General features: G+C 38.3%; 1 protein-coding gene across 1 annotated transcript in view; it reads left to right on the plus strand.

The window, feature by feature from the left end:
• Positions 1 to 5,625: 5,625 nt before the first annotated feature.
• B3GLCT (beta 3-glucosyltransferase) overlaps positions 5,626 to 20,281 on the plus strand; it is an 87,108-nt gene continuing 72,452 nt past the window's right edge. Inside the window, exons 1-2 of the mRNA XM_034411057.3 lie at positions 5,626 to 6,225; positions 18,306 to 18,519. Of these exons, the coding sequence (XP_034266948.2) occupies positions 6,202 to 6,225; positions 18,306 to 18,519 (238 nt within the window). The 5' untranslated portion in view covers positions 5,626 to 6,201. The remainder of the gene's footprint in view (positions 6,226 to 18,305; positions 18,520 to 20,281) is intronic.

A 20,281-nucleotide genomic window follows, 5' to 3' on the forward strand; every position in this document is an offset into this window, starting at 1 on the left:
CCTTACAATTTTATCACCACAAATCTTAATTTCCAAATGTATACAACTCAATTTTTATTTCAATTTATTAATCAAAATTTCTTTCTATTTTTCTCGTTTTCTAAACCCAATCTGTCCTATCATATTCTTAAACTTTTACACAGAGATCTCAAAATTTACCATTTCATTTTAATTATCACCCATTTTTTTTCACCGCTTATTAATAGTTATTCTTCAATATATTTTCCTCATTCTCCTCTATTACTCCACCTATTTATTTGGCTGATTTCCAGCATAGCATATTTTGGCTGAGTTTTCAGCATATTATCCTCCTTAGCTTCCCCTTTTATTTGGCTGATTACCAGCATTTTCCATTGTTTTGGCTGATTTCCAGCATGTTTTGTTTTGGCTGATTAACAGTATTTCATTATTTGGCTGATTTCTCAGCATATTCTCCTCCATTAACTCCAACTTCTATTCTATTAACTTATTAAAGATTTCTTTTTCCATATGTTATCTATTAATCCATTATTTCCAACTGTACTCTTCCAGGGTGTTTCCCCATTTATTTCTTAATATTAATCATTCCAAGATATATTAAGTGCAATTACAATTATAACTTCCATCTGTGTACCTTAATACATCATCTAAAATCATTAACAATTGATCATAATTATCATCCACCATTTTGTTATCAAATTAAAACTAAAACATGTTACAATAAATTATGCTTTTATAAACATATCACTTTTATTCACCTTTACTTCCCATTTCTATTTTTAATATTTCTATCTTTGTTTACCATGAACACTACTTATTTTTATTTAAAATTCATTTAAAATTTGAACCATTTAAACAATTAAACATTCAAACAATTTATCTATTTTGCTTCTTTTCCTTATCTGTCCATATGCGTTTCAATTTAAAGTCAGTACTTCTACGCTTAAAACTTGGCATATCCTTTTTAATTCTATTATAAAGTCCGTTTCCAGTAAAACATCAGCTTCTCCACTTCTGGTCCTACACCAAGTCTTTTATTGCTGCGCTAGTTAATTAAAAGTTTATTAAACATTGTATTTCTTCTTTCTTTATGTAGCCATCTAATGACAGAATAGGAATCTCCAAAGTTCAAAAAGCCATAGTTCTTTTCAAGGCAATCCACAATATGTGACAAGTCAAATGGTTCTTTTCAGAAAAGAACAAGTTACCGCAATAAACACTTTCACTTAGTCACAGCTTCAAACACCATTTTGAACATTTATGTAATCCGTTTGATCTATTTGTCTGTCTTTTAAAGATGGCAAATCCTTAATTTCGCTTTTCTCTTTTCAAGTTCATTTCAGTTTTAACAAGAAAGTTCAAATATCCAGCTCTGTTAATAAGCAATTCCCTCCAATCAGTGGTGAAATAAGGTTCTTAAAGGGTTTAAAACTTCTTTCCCCCGCCCTTTCTTTTTCCAAAATCTTCAAGCCCCTCAGATCTTCAGCTGCTAAGTAAGGCTGGGGGTCTTATTTATTAATATCCTCTTTAACGCGTTGTTCTCGCCTGGGCTGGTGTCACTCACCCGGCTCCGAAGCACATTGTCTTTTCTTCCTTCCTCCTGCAATTTGCTTGTCCCGATCTGTCGCAGTCTCGAGGCAGCCGCCATGGCTGCTATCCCCCGCCGCTGACTTAGAGGGTTGCCTCTGGCCTCCGAGGAACTTGCCCATTCTTCTCAGCCGCCCAAGGGGTCCCTCTCTTTTCCCCTGTCCCTTCAGGACAGGGTAAGTCCGCAGACCTGTCAGCGGCGGTTAGCCAGTCAGGGTTTTGGTGGGGCTCATCAGAACCCCACCATTTCCCCGACTGCATCCCCGCGACACCAAACCAGAAGAAGAGAGCTTTGTATTTCAAAGCAGTGTAAAATTCTGGATAAACCAAACAAACAGAAAACTTATAAAATGAAATGGGATTGGTTGTAAAAATGCAGACAAGGTACGTAGCTCAATAAAACAGAGCTGTGATTGGGAAAGAACTATGAAGAACAGTCTGGGAGACCAAGTGAATTCTAGGTTAATCGAGACAGAACTAAAACCTTGACTATGGTAGGAGACCAGACAGAACAATTGATGCCCAAATCTAACTTCCATTAGAGACTTCAGAATGAGCTGAAAGGTATTGATGGGATTGTGATGGAGCAGAAGAACAGGATCAATGCTGCTATTTCACTGTGTTAAAGTCAGCTAACTAAATCAGGGGCTGGTTCCTTTTCTGGAATTGAATCTTTAAGTTGAAACAGTAAAAATATAAGACAACTTATATCTAGATAGAGATCTAGAATCTTTGAACTCATTAATTGCTGCAGACTTTCATAGATGAGTCTTCAAACATTATAGAACTTACTTGTTTAAGGGAAACATGCATAATCTGTCTTTAAAAAACTGAACCATTTCGGTCAGAACCAAGTAAATAACTTGCTTGATTCCAAATCTAATTTCAGTGCAAACTGGATTCTGATGTATCTTTGGTGTCACCAGGAATAGAACCAACTTTCTTTGCTAACCAACTTTCTAACCTCTCTCTCTCCCCTCTCCCTTTCCTACCCATCTGTTTGCTGCTTTCGTTTCTTCCAGTTTATCATCTCATCTATCTCCTTGTTATAATGAGAGGGCATAGAAAAGAAGAAATAATTTCTTAGCGGTGCTGGAAAATTGTATTCTCCAGTGGCCTTGGCTCTCATTTGCAAATTGGTGCTGTATATTAGGCATTTGTGAGGGATAGAGTAGATTTCTGTTTCTCTTCCCTCCGCTCCTGAATAGGTTGCAAGGATAGTGGGGGTGGGGATGAGGAAGAAGGAAGAAAGAGGGAAGTGATTCTGAAGGCAGGTGAGAGATGAAGAACCTGTTGGTTCTCCAAACAAAAACGCTGAGCCAGAGATGAATCTTGGAGCATGCTTCATATTTAAAATGAGATTGTTATCTACTAAGGTTTGCATCTCAAAAGCAGGGAAGATGAGCATTTGTGGTATTATTACTTTGTTAAATGAATGTGGAAACATAACAATTGGTTTTTAAATAATGTTTAGATTAGCATGCTAATGTGATTTTTGTCTAATGTTCTGCTTATTTGTATTAACTTTTAATTTTAACAATATTTATAAGATGATTTCCAGCTGAACACATTTATGAAAACTCTCCCACATCTGGAATCTTTTTTTTCCTTGTATTCCATTATTCTGACAGCTAGAAAAAAAAATCCCTCAAATAAATATCTCCATTGCCATTTTTTTTTGCAGTTGCTGTGTGCAGGCACTGTAGCAGTTTGGTGCCCAGATATATGTTTTTGTCCTTGCAGGTTAAGATCAGTCATAGACTGCCAGGGCTGCACTGTGCAGAAAGACCTTCATGTTCCAAAGTAATATATTGTCATTATCTCTTTCAGGCAGAAGTGAGCGCTGAAGGTTCTTGAAGCATGAGAGACAGCCTGATTGTTGCAGAAAGAAGGCATGGTGGTATTTCATGCTCAGAGTATCTATGTGTTTGGCAGAAAAGAGAGTCGACTTCTGTTGCACCAGTTTACTTGGGGGAACATGAATTTTAGATAAATCCTGTGGCTATTCTCTAACTGTGTAATGCATTATTGATTTAAAAATAGAGGCATGGGTTATCAGCCATCTGTCAGCCACTATTTATATCGTAATTATAATTTAGGTAACAAACCTTTGGGCAAAACAGTTAGAAGTCTATTAAAATCTACTCAAGCAGAAAATGCAGTTTTCCTGCTTATAAAAGGTAGTCTTCTTTGAAAATATTTTGACTCCTGGGCACTTCATGGATGTATCTATGTAGTTTTTGTCATGTAATATGGATATGGTCTGCCGTTCCCTTTGCCTGGCATGTCTTTCAACTTCCCTGTCTGGCCTACAGTCTGCAGATTTCCTGGTTTTCTATCCAGGTACTGTTCTATCCAGGTACTGAGCAAGTCAGTAGCTTTTTAAGATCGTGTTTGTAACAGTGTAAAATATAAAAAGGATTCTATTGAGCATAACCAGGCAAAACGTAGGCACAAGAGGCCGATATATTATTTTATTTAAAAATACATTTAAAAGTTTATTAAACTTTTTAAACTAATGTATTAATAATATTAATATTAATAATGAGCCGTGGTGGCACAGTTGTTAGAGTGCAGGCTACTTCTGCTGACTGCCGGCTGTCTGCAATTTGGCAGTTAAAATCTCACCAGGTTCAAGGTTGACTCAGCCTTCCATCCTTCCGAGGTGGGTAAAATGAGCCAAATTGTTGAGGGCAATATGCTGACTCTGTAAACCGCTTAGAGAGGGCTGTAAAGCACTGTAAAGCGGTATATAAGTCTAAGTGCTATTGTTTATTGCTATTAATCAGATGAAACAAGATTGGCTTTGGGTTGGGTTGGGTTGGCACTAGATTTCAGGATATCTTTGGGTATAATATACAAGGAATTGCCCTGTTACCAAATATCTTAACTACCCAGCCTATCATTACTATCACCAAGATAGTAGTAATCCCCCACCTTCCAGATATGAAGTCAACCCCAGGTTTTTTTTAAAAAAGGAAGCTATTTCAGCCACTCCTGCATTACATACTGATTTTAAAAAACATCCAACTTAGATTATCCCCATTAAGTGATAATGCAGTTTTTGGCTCCAGCAATTTTTTTGCTTGTGGATGCCATATGGTAGTCATTCTCATTGTTAGCTATTTAGCACAACTGAAGAGAATTATTGGCCTTCAAACTTGAACAGATCTGTTGGATGCAAGGAAGGACAGTAAAACTATCCCATTTATTCCAGGAATCCAATATAGATAACTGAGTTCCCTGTGGAAGGAAGTGAGCAATCTGTTCCTAGAAGGCCAGCCGTACATGGTAATTATTTGGCTGCAAGCAAAGTGGGCAGAATACGTTTAACATAACTGGTCCCACTTTTTGCTGCCAAAAGTTGCATGTGGTGTGTGGATTGCAGGTTTTCCATTTTAATTTGTGAATTTAAAAGATAGAAATACCACTGGAGTCAACTTCTCAGCAGAAGTTCAGAACCTGCAGACTACAGAGCTTGAGTGAAGTTGTTATGAGTCCTGTGTTCTTCCCACATTCTCTGACCACCCCAGCAGTAAATAATAAGCAGCAAATAAATTTTTTTGAAAAAGACAAAATTGCTGGGAATGAGATAAAAGGAACTTGCAAGAACAGAAAGGGCAACATAGGAGGTAGAATATATGGAGTTCATCTGGTAGGGGTTCCCTCAACCTTGGCAGTGTGACTACTAAAATAATACTATATTTATCTGTTTTGGGAGTATAATGTAGAGATGCTGTGGCATTTATAAAAATAAGTGATTTCCTTTATTTGCAAACGGACAAAACAAATTTAATTAAGTAAATTTGCCAAATCTGCTTTTAGCCTCCTTGTGTTTCACAGCCAACTTGTAAGCTCAGCTACTTAACATACATTAGCTATACGTACCTCTAATTGATTTGTAGATGATGCAATGGAAACAGGGTCAAAAGTGACTAAGAAAAATGCCTGTGCTAATATCCTGGAAACAATTCTGATCATCCATTCTTCTGTGCCATTTTGTTGCCTGTTAATGTATTCCTAAAGAGGGGTCCTTTTGTAACAAGTATTATAATAGGCATTGATCAAGGATTTTAGGAGTTAAGTGTAAATTACTCTAAACTTATATTTTAATGACAAAATAAACAGTCCTTAAGATGAAAAACACAAAAACAAAGTTTTGGCCCAAAGTTTGCTTAAGTCTTTCCTATCTGATATCCATAATCGCTGGGAATCCTAGGAGTTGCAGGCCTCATACAACTTAAGTGATCAAATTTGGGAAGGCTAGCCTACTATCTGCAACTTTCCCAGCTCTTTTCTATCTATTTTTGAAAATACCTGAAAGTAAACTGCAGAATATCTTTATTTAAAGAATTTAAAGATTAGCAAATAGGTGCTATGATTAAGCAAATAGTTTAATTTTTTTCAAGTTTCTGGGCCAGCCTGAAATTTTAAAAAAAATAGCCATTGTTTTAAGAGCTGCGTTAGATTGTCAAGGAAATCTGCATTACAGCTGTCATGGAGAAAAACTGTTTGGTCTAGAAAACTTGACACTGACTTGATGGTAGATAATCAATAAATTAATAGTAATTATTTATCAGGATCTCTTTTTTATGTGTAAACAGAACTCTGAAAGAAAGTGAGCTGGTTCAATGAATGTTGGAGAAATACCACAGTCAGGTGAGTTCTAAACATTAGTTCTAAAACATTATTTTAAAAATATACATCACCAAGAGCTGTGATGGCGGAGTGGTTAGAATGCAGTACTGCAGGCTAATTCTGCCAACTGACAGCAGTTCAATTCTCACTGGCTCAAGGTTGACTCAGCCTTCCATCCTTCTGAGTTCGGTAAATGAGGACTCAGATTATTGGGGGCAATATGCTAACTCTGTAAACAGCTTAGAGAGGGCTATAAAGCATTACAAAGCAGTATATAAGTCTAACTGCTATTTCTGTTGCTGATACCAAATATTTGTATGGTTGGTTACCCTTGAATGAAACTGCCTAATAGATCTACTACTTGGTATCCCATGTTCAGTACTTGAAGCAAGTCCTACATGCCTTTACTTTGCCTTTTGTATCCTCACTAGGACTTGGACTGTTTAGGTGTTCAGCCAGATTATTAACTCTTAATATCTTCTGGTTATGAGTAATTCATTTTAGAATTAGGCTGTATAGCTACTATTTTGCTTTTCCTAATCTCTGACTTAGAATGGGACATTAATTATATGTAATTGAATGTGGTTACAGCCTACTTCCCAAACTTTGAGGATTCACAGCAACCTTAGTGTCTCAGTATTTTTTTCACAGTGCTCTAATGGCTCTCAAGATGTGAGCCATGATTCTCCGGCATGCTGCAGTGAACTCACTAATATCTTCATTCATTAACTAGTAAAATATCATGTGGTGCATCTGTGAGTTTGCTGTAGTGACCCGGGGCACCATCGTTACAGTTTGGGAACCATGAGTCTAGTGAATAATTGAGCATCCTGGAAGATTTACTGTTTCCCGTATTAAAGAGGACATGTTGCATTCAGCTGAATAGGGCAACACTTTCTTTACATTATTTTTATTCACCATAGGACAGTGTTGGTGAACTTTTTTGGCACTGAGTGCTGAAACGGCAGTGTGCGCGCGCATGTGTGTGTGCCGGAAACTGGAAGAGCAGCTGCCCGGTGCGCATGCATGTATCGGGTGGCTGCTCTTCCAGTTTCCAGCGTGCGCTTGCGCACTGGCCACCTGATCTTGGTTTCAAAGACCAGCTGGCCAGTGTGCATACGCGTGCCGGAAACCGGAAGAGCAGCTGCCCAGTGCGCATGCCAGCTGGTCTTCGCGCATGCATGTGTACCAGAAACTGGAAGACCAAGGGGCTGCTGCCCATGCGCATACCAGAAACTGGAAGAGCAGCCGCCCAGCATGCGTATGCGTACCGGGCGGCTGCTCTTCTGGTTTCCGGCGTTCCCGCGCGTGTGAAAACCAGCTGACTGGCACACTGGAACCCGGAAGAGCAACAGGCAACAGTTCGCGAACCCGGAGAGATGGCTCTGCATGCCACTTCCAGCACACATGCCATAGGTTAGCCATCACGGTCATAGGAAGTTTGTGGAAGGGGATACATGCATTGAGTAGTTTTGGCACTCTTGACTATGGACTTCTGGATGTTATTGTTGCAATATTTTCAGGATCAGACTCAATAAGATCAACAAGAGTTAAAGATTTAACTATATATTCTTTTATTTACATTAGGCATTCTATATTCACTGAATATTCACAGATAGAAGCAAGGGAAATGGTGTAGGTAGCTCCTTATATATACAATGGGTGGAACTATATGTGGGAGTGGTGAATTATGAATACATTAAGAAGTGAAGAATAAGTTAACCCCTGATACCCTGTCTGTACACTATTTACACATTGGAGAATAAGGCATTTACATCTGACAAATCCCCCTCTAAATGCCGATTCGTTATACAACACCAGTTACATTCAGATTCAGGACAATACAAAACATACAACTTAGAGGTTAAGTATTTATGCTGTTTAGAAGGTAAAGGCTTCGTTAATATATCAGCTAATTGTTCTGAAGTATCGCAATGCACTGCTTTAATAAATCCATCCTGAGATAATTGTCTCACATGTTTAAATTTTATATCTATATGTCTGGACCTTTGTCCAATGGCATCAGATCTAGATATTTCAATGGCTGCTTTATTGTCTTCATGCATAACAAAAGGCAGAGCAGGTTTTTTCCAGACATCTGAAATTAAATCATTAAACCATACAAGGTTATTTGCGGCCTTGGATAAACAAACATATTCCGCTTCTGTTGTTGAAGTAGCCACTAGTTCTTGTTTACCAGTGTACCAGTAAACTGGACAGTCATTTAAGAGAAATACATAACCAGATGTGCTTTTTCTGCATGAGGTGTCTCCAGCCCAATCTGCATCCGCATAACACGTAAGCTTTGGTTCTTTAATATCATTAGGTTCTAACATTAAACAAAAGTCTAGTGTACTTTTTAAATATCTTAAAATTCTTTTAACAGCTTCCCAGTGGTACATTGTTGGTTTGCTGACATGCCTAGATAATAAATTGAGTGGTAAAGCGATGTCCGGTCTAGTCCAATTAGATATGTAAAGGAGTGAACCTATGATTGATCTATAGAATGTATTGTCCTTGAACTCGGGAGAAGATTCATCAGAATTCCTTAGAAAGTCAGTTTGCATAGGGGTATCACAAGGTTTGGCATTGTTTAAGTTGCATTTATTTAAAAGATCTATGATCTTATCTCTCTGGGTAAGTTTGAATCCCCTTTTTGTCTTATTAATTTGGACACCAAGGTATTTGTTTACCTTGCCTAAAGATTTCAATGAGAAATGTTCATTTAGTTTAGTTACAAAAATTTCTCTTCTTTCTTTATGTTTTCCTATGTATAAAATGTCATCCACATAAATCAATACAAATTCAATGTAATCATCACCCCTCTTGACAAAGAAACAATTATCAGCAGTGGTAGCGTTGAAGTCCATGGTCTTAAGTACTTTTACTAAACAATCATACCACCGTTTACCAGATTGTTTTAGCCCGTATAAACTCTTGTTTAACAACCAAGTCTCATTTCTGTTTGTGTATGGACTATGAGGTGCTCTCACGTATATTTCTTTATCTAATTTTGCGTGTAGGTACGCAGTCTGTATGTCATATTGGAATACATCTAGATTGAGTGCTGAAGCTACCACTAGAGCTGTTTTGACACTCTCTGTTCTTACAGTGGGGGAATACGTGTCAGTATAGTCCTCTGGATATTTCTGTGCATAACCCTGTGCAACCAATCTAGCTTTGTATAGAGTATTTCCTCCCTCTAAATTCTTAATTTTATATATCCATCTGGTACCAATAATTGTCTTATCTTTAGGTGCAGATGCAGGTGTAAATACATTTAGTCCTTGTAAACTTTCCATCTCTTTCTTCATTGCTAATTCCCATTTTTCTTTTTCTTCGTGAGGAAGTTTTAACACTTCCTCGTATGTATTGGGTGTTGTTGGTTCACCATTCATGTGCATTACATAATCCTTGTATTTATTTGGCATTTGATTTCTGGTGTTTCTAATGATTTTCTCGGGTTTACTATCGTTATCATGCAAATATCTTGCTTCCTTTTTTGTTAGTGTGTCTGTCTTTATTTTGAGTTGGCTATTTGTCCAAGTTTTGGTTTTGTTTTTATATTTGTTGATATTTTGTTTTTCTATAGTCCCTTTCTCATGAGATTTTGTATCTTCATGTTTATTTGGGAATATCTCATTAAGATGTAATTTAGACCAGTTAGCTTGTTCATGGAACACAGCTGTTCTGGAGACTATAAATTTGTTGTTACTATCAATGAATCTGTATCCTTTAGTGCCAGTCTCATATCCCATAAATCTGAGTCTCCTGGACACATTTTCTCCCTTTCTTCTTAATTGTTTAGGTATGTGTACGTCTGCTGTGACTCCAAATATATGCATGTGTGCTAATTTTGGTTTTCTATTATACATCACTTCATATGGTGTCTTATTTATAATGCTGGACCATGTTCTATTTTGTGTGTAATTTGAATAATGTAAGGCTTCTGACCAGAATTGTTTGCTTAAGCCAGCATCTTCCAATGTGCATCTAATCATGGTTTGTAATGTGGAATTTTTTCTCTCTGCAATCCCGTTTTGGAACGGAGAAAATGGACTAGATGTGTAATGTAACATTCCTTTGTCTTTTAACCATTGTGAGAATTCTTTAGACATGAATTCGCATCCTCTGTCTGTCATAATTTGTTTTATTTTGATGTTGTGTTGTGTTTCTATGCGTTTGTAAAATTCTTTAAATTTTTGAAATGTTTCATCTTTGTGTTTTAATGTGTAAACAAATCCATAGCGGCTATAATCGTCCACTATTGTCAGGAAGTAACGTTTCCTATAAGTGATTGATGGAGTTAATGGACCAACTAAGTCCATGTGTACTAAATCAAAAATTTTGTTAGTTGATCTGGTAGATTTTCTTGGCCTGGGACTAGTTTTTAGTTTTGTAGATTTACATACTGAGCATTCCAGATAATTTTCACAATTTTTTATTTTAACACCTTCTGCGTGTTCAGTCATTTTTTGCACTACAGGGAAACTGGCATGTCCTAACTTCCTATGCAATATGTGAGCACACTCATCATGAATTGGTTTACCTATCTTTGGCTTCTTATCGTTGTGTGCATCTGTGTGATCATGAGATATTTTACATTCATCATTGTCACTGTTGCTAACATTCTCATCATCTATTTCAATACAATCTTCCATATTTGAATCAATGTTATGTAACCATTTTTCTTTTGTTATTAGGTAAGGTAGTCCTCCTTTAGTCACCACAGTGCCTACATTTATTTTATTCTTTTCCAAAGTTGCCTTTCCTTTTGAAAAGACAATGTTAATGTCAGAATCTCTGCTTAGTTTTATGGCACTTAATATGTTATGAGGTATTTCAGGTATTAGTAATACCCCCTCTATTTTTCCTAAACCAGGCAAGGTTACATTTCCTCTACCTAATACTTGAACCTTTTCTTGGTTAGCTACCTTAATTACAAATTTATCTTCTGCAAATGAAGACAATATACTTTTGTTATTAGTGGTGTGATTAGTTGCTCCAGAATCAATAAGCCAATTATTGTTCTCACTTTGTTGTGTGTTAGTGTTGTCTTGTTTATTTAATCCATTCAGTGAACCAGACTTTCTATCCTTTGAATTGTCTCTGCCCCCTCTATTCTCTCTGTGATTTGGTGGGCTCCTATATCTATGCCTTTCTATGGAAGGCTGTCTATAATCGTATTTGTTTCTGTATTCTGATCTATATCTTTCTTTTAAGAATTTTGGGCAATCTCTTCTATTGTGTTCCCTGGATCCACAATTATGACATTTAAATGTTCCACTATATTTTTCTTGGAAAGCTACTTTCCTATATGGTTTATGTTCTGTGTGATTGTTAGAACGATTCCTTCTAGAATTATCTTCTGTTATCAATTTGTTAGATAGACTTTCTATGGATAAATACCCTAGATTGATTGTGTCTAAATGTGACATAAAATTGTCCCATGATGGATCAAGTGAGTTGATAATGACACTCTTCATTGTTTGGTCTGAAATCACCTCCCCCCTCAAATGCAGTTCAGCTCTTATTTTGTTCAAAGATATTAAATGTTCACTTATGGAAACCCCTGGTTTTATCCTAGATGAAAAGAAGTCTTTAGATATCCTTGTGGTGGTGGCTACACTGTCACTGTGAAACAAATTAAACATGCATTGAATAATTTCTGAAACAGTCAAATTTGGCTTAATGCTGTGATACATTGCAGGAGACACACTAGAAATTATTAAGAAAAAAGCTCTATGGTGTAAACAATCTATTTTTAGTGTCCAAGGTCTTTTTGGGGGACTAGTGATAAAAAACAGTAAGTTTTCCTTCATAAAGACAACCTGGAGCTGTTGATACCATTCTTGTAAATTAATGCCATCAACCCTTAGTTTTGGGAAGTCACTGGGTAAATTTCCGACATTATTGGGTTCATTACTTACAACCTGAGGTAGTCCGTGGTCTCGTAAATGCAGAAAATTGCAAAACGGCGTGGGGATGCTCGCTACGAGTCTGCATGATCTTCTCTCCTGTTCATGTCTTCCCGGATCGTCAGCGTAGTTTCGCGCATGCGCGTTGCTCATTTCTTCTTCGGCGTCGTCGTGGAAGGTTCTCCTCATTGCGGCTTGCTCGCTCTGCTCTTCTTCAGATGAGTCGGTCTCTGGTTCGACTTTGGGGGTTCTGGCGACGGTGGCTGTTCTTCCTCTTCTATTGAGAGCGTTGGTGCTTGCTTCGGTCTGCGGCGTAGGGCGGTATCGGCAGGGCTCTCTGGGTTCCGGCGTCAGCGCTCTAGTAGTCAGGATGGGAGCGGGCAGGTCTTGAGGCATTGGCTTGCTCGTTCGCTTTTTTGGTGTCTTTTTAGTAATTTTCAGTTTTGGCCCAAATGCAGCAAAGAGCGTTTTCATCGCTGATTTTATTTGGTGTTTTGTTGGATCTTCCTCGCTTTCTGGTTCTGATTCTTCTGAGGTGTTTGAATCTTCCTTTTCGTTTTCGTTGTCTGATAATATTTTTCGCGCCAGAAATTTTGAATTGAGCTTGCTGATTGGTTCTGCTTCGTTCATCTTGGAGGCCGGTTGAAACCAAGATGGCCGCCATTCAAATTTTTGCGCGGGATCATCGTTTTTCTTCTTTGTAATGATTTTTTCCGCAGTCATATTACTCACTATTTTTGGATCTTTGGGTTTTTCATTGGTGATGTTTTTCTCTCTCGCTGCTCCGCTGTTCTTCAGCATATCTTGGAGGTTCGCGATGAGGCTTTCATCATTCTTCTGGCTTTTTAATAGTTTTAATATCTCTGACCTGAGTTCGTTATTTTCTATTTCGATTTCCTCCTGGTCATCAATTATTTCTTCGTCTTCAGTGGTGTATTCTTCGGATTCTCTCGAAATTGCATTCGTGGATTCGTTGATTATTTCTTGTTCTGTTTCCATTTCTTTGCTGTAGGCCCTGGTGTTGGGCCTATCTTTCTTAGACATTTTAAAGCTTTTTTATTGAGTCAATTAACCATCCTCTGCTACCAGTTTGTTGCAATATTTTCAGGATCAGACTCAATAAGATCAACAAGAGTTAAAGATTTAACTATATATTCTTTTATTTACATTAGGCATTCTATATTCACTGAATATTCACAGATAGAAGCAAGGGAAATGGTGTAGGTAGCTCCTTATATATACAATGGGTGGAGCTATATGTGGGAGTGGTGAATTATGAATACATTAAGAAGTGAAGAATAAGTTAACCCCTGATACCCTGTCTGTACACTATTTACACATTGGAGAATAAGGCATTTACATCTGACAGTTATCATCTCTGGTTTTCTCAAACTTGACTTTTTTGTTGCAGTATTTGTCTGCTGCTATGTATTCTAGAGAGGTATCTTGTTTTCTTTGTTCTATTTTCAAAGATGGGACGTGAATCAGTTACAAATGGAAATGTCTGCAATATAATATATAGCTATATAATAGCAGTTACACATTTACTGCTAGTTCCTAAATGTTTATGACAGCATTTCATATAGGCAATGGCTTCAGAATTCAAAATAAAAATGCAACATGCTGCTTCCTAAATTATCCAAGATTAATGGCCCTGTACAACAAGTCACTCAGAAGAAAGGCATTGCTCAGCTAATAATTGGTTAGGATGGGATGTCTGAACCACAAAACTAGGAAGTGTTTTGTATTATCCCATTTTGCATATTACTGAACTGGGGAATGTGTATTTCCAAACAAAAGCCTTATATGTTCAAGTACGTTAACTATTGTATTCTTGTATTATTGCCAAGCGCGTCACGTACTATTGGCCTTGCTGGATAAAGCAGATAGGAATCATGACCAGATGGGCTAATTCTACTTTATTGTAAAGCTACATTGATGGGAAGGAACTGCAGTTCTATTTCTCTTGTCCTTTATAGTCCAAAAGACTAGGAAAGGTCTTTTCTAAGCCTCCCACTATTCAACTACCTGTTTGACTGTCTCATATCTGACTGTTCCCTTGGCAATGTCCATTCACCTAGTCTCCCAAGGTCTTTCCCATTATACATGCCATTCCAACCATAGTTTAATTTTTTTGATTATTCATTTGACTTCAAAAAGCCTGGACTAGAGAATTAATCTGTACAAATATCTACATTATATATAATATATTAATATCTACATTATACATATAATACATTATATATAATGTATTAATTCTCTTAATTTTCATTAAGAGAAACATGTTCAATTCTGTAGTTGGGCGAAGGGTAATGTCAAATTACCACATTCAGGAGAACATTCAGTATACAGTATTTTAAAAATGATATTTTAGTATTGTTCTAGCATACATTTTCAGCACCAATGTAATTCATAATGTCCTTTTGTTTTCCCAAAATGGACATGTAAAATAACAGATCAGGTGTTGTATGCCATTCTGTCATTATGAGATGCAGTTTCATATAGTGATTAAAGGCATTGTATTAGAAATGGAGAGACTATGTGTTCTAGTCCTGCCTTAGTCATGAAGCCAGCTGGTTGACTTTGGTCCAATCACTCTAGGCGCTAAGAGGAAGAAAATGGCAAACTATTTCCAAAATGTCAAGACAACTGCGGGGATTAGTCCAGATAGTCGCCATATACTAGTCATAACATTGTATGTTTGCATACAGATAGTCCTCACTTAGTGACAGTTGGGACTGATAAGGGCCATGATTGTTAACTGAAGTATCATATGACTGCAATTTATAATTTTACATCTGAATTCTCTATTAATTCTGCTAGTTGCAAGTGTTTGGGAAACATGCAAATGATAATCATTTGACCACAGGATGTTGCAACAGTAGTAAATGGGAGGATTGTTTGCAAAACTGCTTCTTTTATACTGTTGTAACTACAAAATGAGGCACTCTATAAGCAAGCACTACCTGCACAAACTTTCTGAAATTATTTTCCCAACTCCCAGCTGCACACTTAAAGTTTGAAGGTAAGTATAATCTTGCCTTCACTTAAATCAGTGCAGTTTAACAGTCTAATCCTTAATGTAATTACTTAAAGAATCCTGTTTCCTCAGTGCATCTAGTAGTAAAATTGAAATCTTAGACTGCAGAAAATTGTATTTGCCTGGTCCTGTCTCTGAGATTGCCTTTGGCGCTTAATTTTATTTTAAGCATTACGAAAGATTGATTAAGTGTCATCAACTCATTTTCAACTCCTAGTGATTGCGTGTGAGATAGAGTTTCTCCATATTGATCTTTCCCTAACCTGTTCTTTCAAGTTTCCCAATACTGCATTCATTGCCACTGTAACTGAGGCCATCCACCTTGCCTTATTTTTCTCTTTCCTAGCAATAAAACTTTTTCCAGAGCTCAATCTTCATATAAAATATCCAAAATAGGATAATCTGAATCTACTTTTGAGTATTTGTTATTAAAACAATAATATATATATATATATATATATATATATATATATATATATATATATATATATGCACATATCATTAGAATTTGCTTTAAGTGATATTAATGTATTACTTAATCTTGTAAAATTTATACTGATCAAATCCTTATAGACTATTTGTATTGATATTTATCATATAATTTTCCTGTACATAAATTAATTCGTTTTAGTCAATAAGATTATCTTAAAGCAATGAAAAAAAAATTTCTTGCACATAATTGATTCTCAAGAAATCATATGCAGTCTCTTCAAGAAATAATCTACTAAAACCCTGAAAATTTAGAACACAAGGCGTATCTACTTAGTAATAAGGGCCCTTGCTCCTTTTTTGTTGTTATTGTTAGTTTTGTCAGCATTTCTACTGCATTTTTTAATATGTTGCTTTAAAGGGCAGCCCATTCTTTACTTTTGTTAACCTTTCTGAAATGCCCTTACTGAAGTGTCATGGTTCAATTGATAATGTTAAATATAATTGTTTTCTCTTAAATTTTCTGAACACTTGGTGATGTTAACAATAGAACTCACAAATAATCTTCTCTAGAGTGATAACATTTAACCTGTTCCTTGTTTCTCTTTTAAGTTGGAGATGAGAAACCTGAAGCCCGTCACTTCTGTGTCTTGCTTGTGTTTAAAAAGCACGTTTTAATTAGCAAAAAATGTTGAATGTGCAGGCACTTATCACACCACCTACCTACATCATGTGATCACAATTTGGGCACTTGGCAACCAGTTCACACTTAAAACTATCTGCAGTGTTCTGCAGTCATGCGATTGTGATTTGCGACCTTCCCAATCAATTTCTGACAAAAAGTCAATTGAGGAAGCTATATTCACTTAATGTCCATGTGGTTTGCTTAATGACTAGTAAAAAATTGGAGCTGGTCATCTGATTGCTTGCTTTATGACCTCCTTGATTTATGATGGATATTTTAGTCTCAATTGCGGTTGAAAACTATCTGTATTGAAATGTTTTCTTACCATACTACTTCATCATATCACTCATAAAGTTATGCTCACACATTAGTCATATATTAGCTTTCCAGTCTGAAATTCCTATTACCCTCTTGCGTATTCTGCACACATCCAGACTCAGGTGACTTACCATCCCATTTGCCCAAATCTTCTGCTCTGACACTGAAAACAAAGCAGAATCTGAGAGTGAGTGATGTTCACACTCTATATACTTGCCAGGATACAACTGTAACTGACAGGTTAACTGCTTTGTGAAGCCATAGTGCTTGCAAAGAGCTGACAGCGAAGCATAATGTGGTCTCCTTAGCCAATAGGTCAGTACAAAGATGGCCCAATCAGTTAATGTTTATCTAATGGCCAGCCCGGAATCCCTCGTTCTTCCTCTGCCATTTTCTCATCAAAAGTAACCCTGTAAAAACAAATAATTTCAGGTGTTTTTATTTATTAAACACATTTATACAGCTGCCCAACTCACACATGATGACTTTTCATGGAGGCAATCTGCCAAGCCATCTATTCTGCCCTGAATTTGGAGCCCTTTTGGTTCCAATTTCACTCACAGGAATAAGATGGTGAGAGGTGAGTTACTGGACATTAAAATCATCCAATAGTGAAATTCTTGTTTTGGAGATAGTGTGTGCAATTGTTGCAGAAAATTAAAGGAGTCGGATTTCGAAATCAAGAGAAACTTTATTTTGGCCAAAATGGTTCAAACAGAAATATAATTGTCTAACATCTGAACAACATTCTGTAAAAACACACAGTCTTATAGTCTTCAGTAGTAGCAAAAACAGGAAATATGTGAAATCAGTCTTAATGGCTAGGCCCCCTTATTGCTTAGGCAGGAAAGCTGATTCATGCTGATCCATGTGGTTTTTAGTTCTGCATTTTGACATGGAAGGAGACAGTTAACTCTGCAGTTTGACTTTTTGAACTCAGCAACTGTCTCTTACAATAACAAATCAAGGGACCTTTAGAGATCATTCAAGCCAACCCCATATTATTTCACTCTTCTATCCAAATTTCACTTTATGTCCTACTTTACAATTGTTGCAGCCTCAACCAAAAATCCAGACTGTAGCAGTGCAGGATAGCAAAGATAGCACCTAATTTACCTGTTGCTTAGATTATTTCAGAGGTTGCTTAATACATATTAGGCTCTAACCACTAAGAGGTGCTGTGTCAGCTCTTTTGCTTTATACATTAAAATCAATCTGTGGACCTTGAGGACCCTAGTTCAGAAAAGAAAGTGCATTACCAAGACCAAAAGAAAGCTATAGCAGATATTTATCCCTGTGATGTATATACCACAATACTCAACCTCACATTGTATATTGAGCCGAACTAGAGGCACAGCTGAATTGGGGGGGGGGGGAGTGTTGCTCCCTACCCTGCAGCAGACAGTGCAACAGTGCATATTTATAACCTGCAACCCTAATGCAGCAGTACGGTGCAGTCTATCTGTGCTGCTAAGGATTCCAGCGCTTGAAAGGGCCAAAAAACCGAACCGCAAGGAGAGGGTTAGATACCAGAAAGCCCCGCCGGTGAAAGAAAACGGGTTTGGGGGCGTGTGTGAAAAGCTAGTCCCGAAGGTTGGGGGTCGACACCCCCCCCCACTCCCTCTTCTCCGAGCCGACCGGCGAGTGACCATTTCTCTCACTAGGTGGCGTCGCCATCTCCAACGCGGCTCTTCTTATTTTCTTTCCACAGAGCTGCCCGGCACCGAGACCATCCCGAAGCCGCTGGAAATCGGCTCCCGCTGCAGCAAGACGCGGAGGCCAGCGCAGGCTAGCGCTTCCCTTCCCCCGGAGCTGCGAACTCGAGGAAAGAGACGCCGCTGAAATGCAACGCGGGGAGGAGCGCGGTTGGCTCGGGACTCCCTCCGCCTCGGCTGCTTTTTTCCTCCTCTCGTGCTGCGCCTGGGGTGAGTGAGTTGCTGAGTTGCGGGCAGCCCGAGCAAGAGCAACTGCTGTCGCCGCCTCTTTCCCTCTTCGGGGCGGGAAAGGAAAAGGCGCCACCAGTAGCAGCAGCAGTCGCCGCACGAGAGCTGCTTTCCAGCCGCTAGCCCTGCTCGGTCCGCTTTCTCCCCCATCCGTGAGGGGAAGCGGATGCGGCGGGAGGTTTCACCCCCGCCTTGAAGTTTGTTCGCGGGATAGGCTGCTGGCGGGGAACAGAGGGAAGTCGCTTGCCCTTCACCCCTCGGCGTTGCTCAGGGCGGCCGCTGTTTCCTGTCCCTCTTCGGTTTAGCGTTGCAGCCTGTCCGGCAGGGGGAAAAGTCCGGAGTCCAGAGCCCAAAATCTTTGTTTTTGCTGAGGTTGAGGACCGAGGGGGGTTGGAGTAATAACCCCGGAAACGAGTTGAAAACTCCGGAGAGGCAGGGCGCTTTTCAGCTCTCTTCAAAGTGGTTCACACACACACACACACACACCCAGTCCTTAAACCAGAAAGCGGGCATGGCGTCAAATTTGCCGCCCCCGCTGGGTGAGCCTTATGCCACCGATGCGACGACGGGAAGCGCGCTGGCCTTATGTATTGGTGTGCAGGACGCGTTAAAAGGCAAGGAAGGGTGGATGGATTCCCCAGGCTTTTGTGTCTCCCACCAGATCAGTCAGGCGGGAAACATCTCTCGAGTCATTCTCCCTAATAATTGGGCCAAAGGCAAGTTTTGATAAATGGCTAAGCAGGGCAGATTTAGCCGTCTGTTAAAATTTATTGCCACCGGTGTGTGTGTGTGTGTGTGTGTGTGTGCCAAAGAAGCAGCCTACAAACACCCGCCCTGCCTCTGAGCTGCCACAGAGGCTGCTGCTTCTCTGAGGCAGGGCAAGGGGTATGGTGATGTTCCTGCAAGCTTATGGTTCATAACCTTACTGCAATATCTCTTTTCCCGTTCAGATAGGTTTTTGTGGGTTGAATAGCAAGTGATAGGATATAGTTGGAAAGGCAGAGTGACTGAACAAGTGATGCGTGAAGTTTAAGTATGACAAAGGAAGGAAGAAATAGGCATCTGAGTTATCTTGGCAGAATTGGCTTGGAGTTTACACACTGATTATGTATTAAATGTAAAGAAAAAAGCAAATCGGTTTCAGATATGTGGGAAAACGAACACACTATGTTCCCACAACTACATGCATGGGCCATGTGATTCAGTAGCCAAGATTGACAATTTTCCGATGCTTATATCTTGGTTATGAACTCAGAATGAATGTCATGTCTAGTTAACATTCCCCTTTATTTGAGGCATGGTTTTTCCTTTAGTTTAAATTTCTAGTTAAAAATGGCAGCTGCTGTAAGTTTGGGCAACACAATTAACTGGAGAAAAGCCACTGGGGAGCTTCGTGAGATGGCTACAAAAAGCTGATCAACATATGCACCTTGATGAGTTGGAGTTGTTTAATGTCCCTGTGGCCTCTCTAGTAGTATAGCTATACTGTTAAAGGATTTAAGAGCTTCAGCATCTACAATGACATGAAGAAGATGCTTTGAAACTAGCAAAATATATTTGAATACTACCGTAATTACTGTACGGTAAATACTGCCCTATATTGGGCAACATTTTTATAAGATAAAAATGTTTGTTATGGTAGAAAAACTTATTTTAATATCTGTTTGCATGTCTCCAGATTCAACTGATTCCTGGCAGTTGATAGATGGCATTTTAAAACTAGCTTTTTTCTTATTGAATGTTG

The sequence above is a fragment of the Pantherophis guttatus genome, chromosome 5, assembly GCF_059756535.1.
Source record: "Pantherophis guttatus breed Tessera chromosome 5, ASM5975653v1, whole genome shotgun sequence".
Classification (NCBI taxonomy): Eukaryota; Metazoa; Chordata; class Lepidosauria; order Squamata; family Colubridae; genus Pantherophis; species Pantherophis guttatus.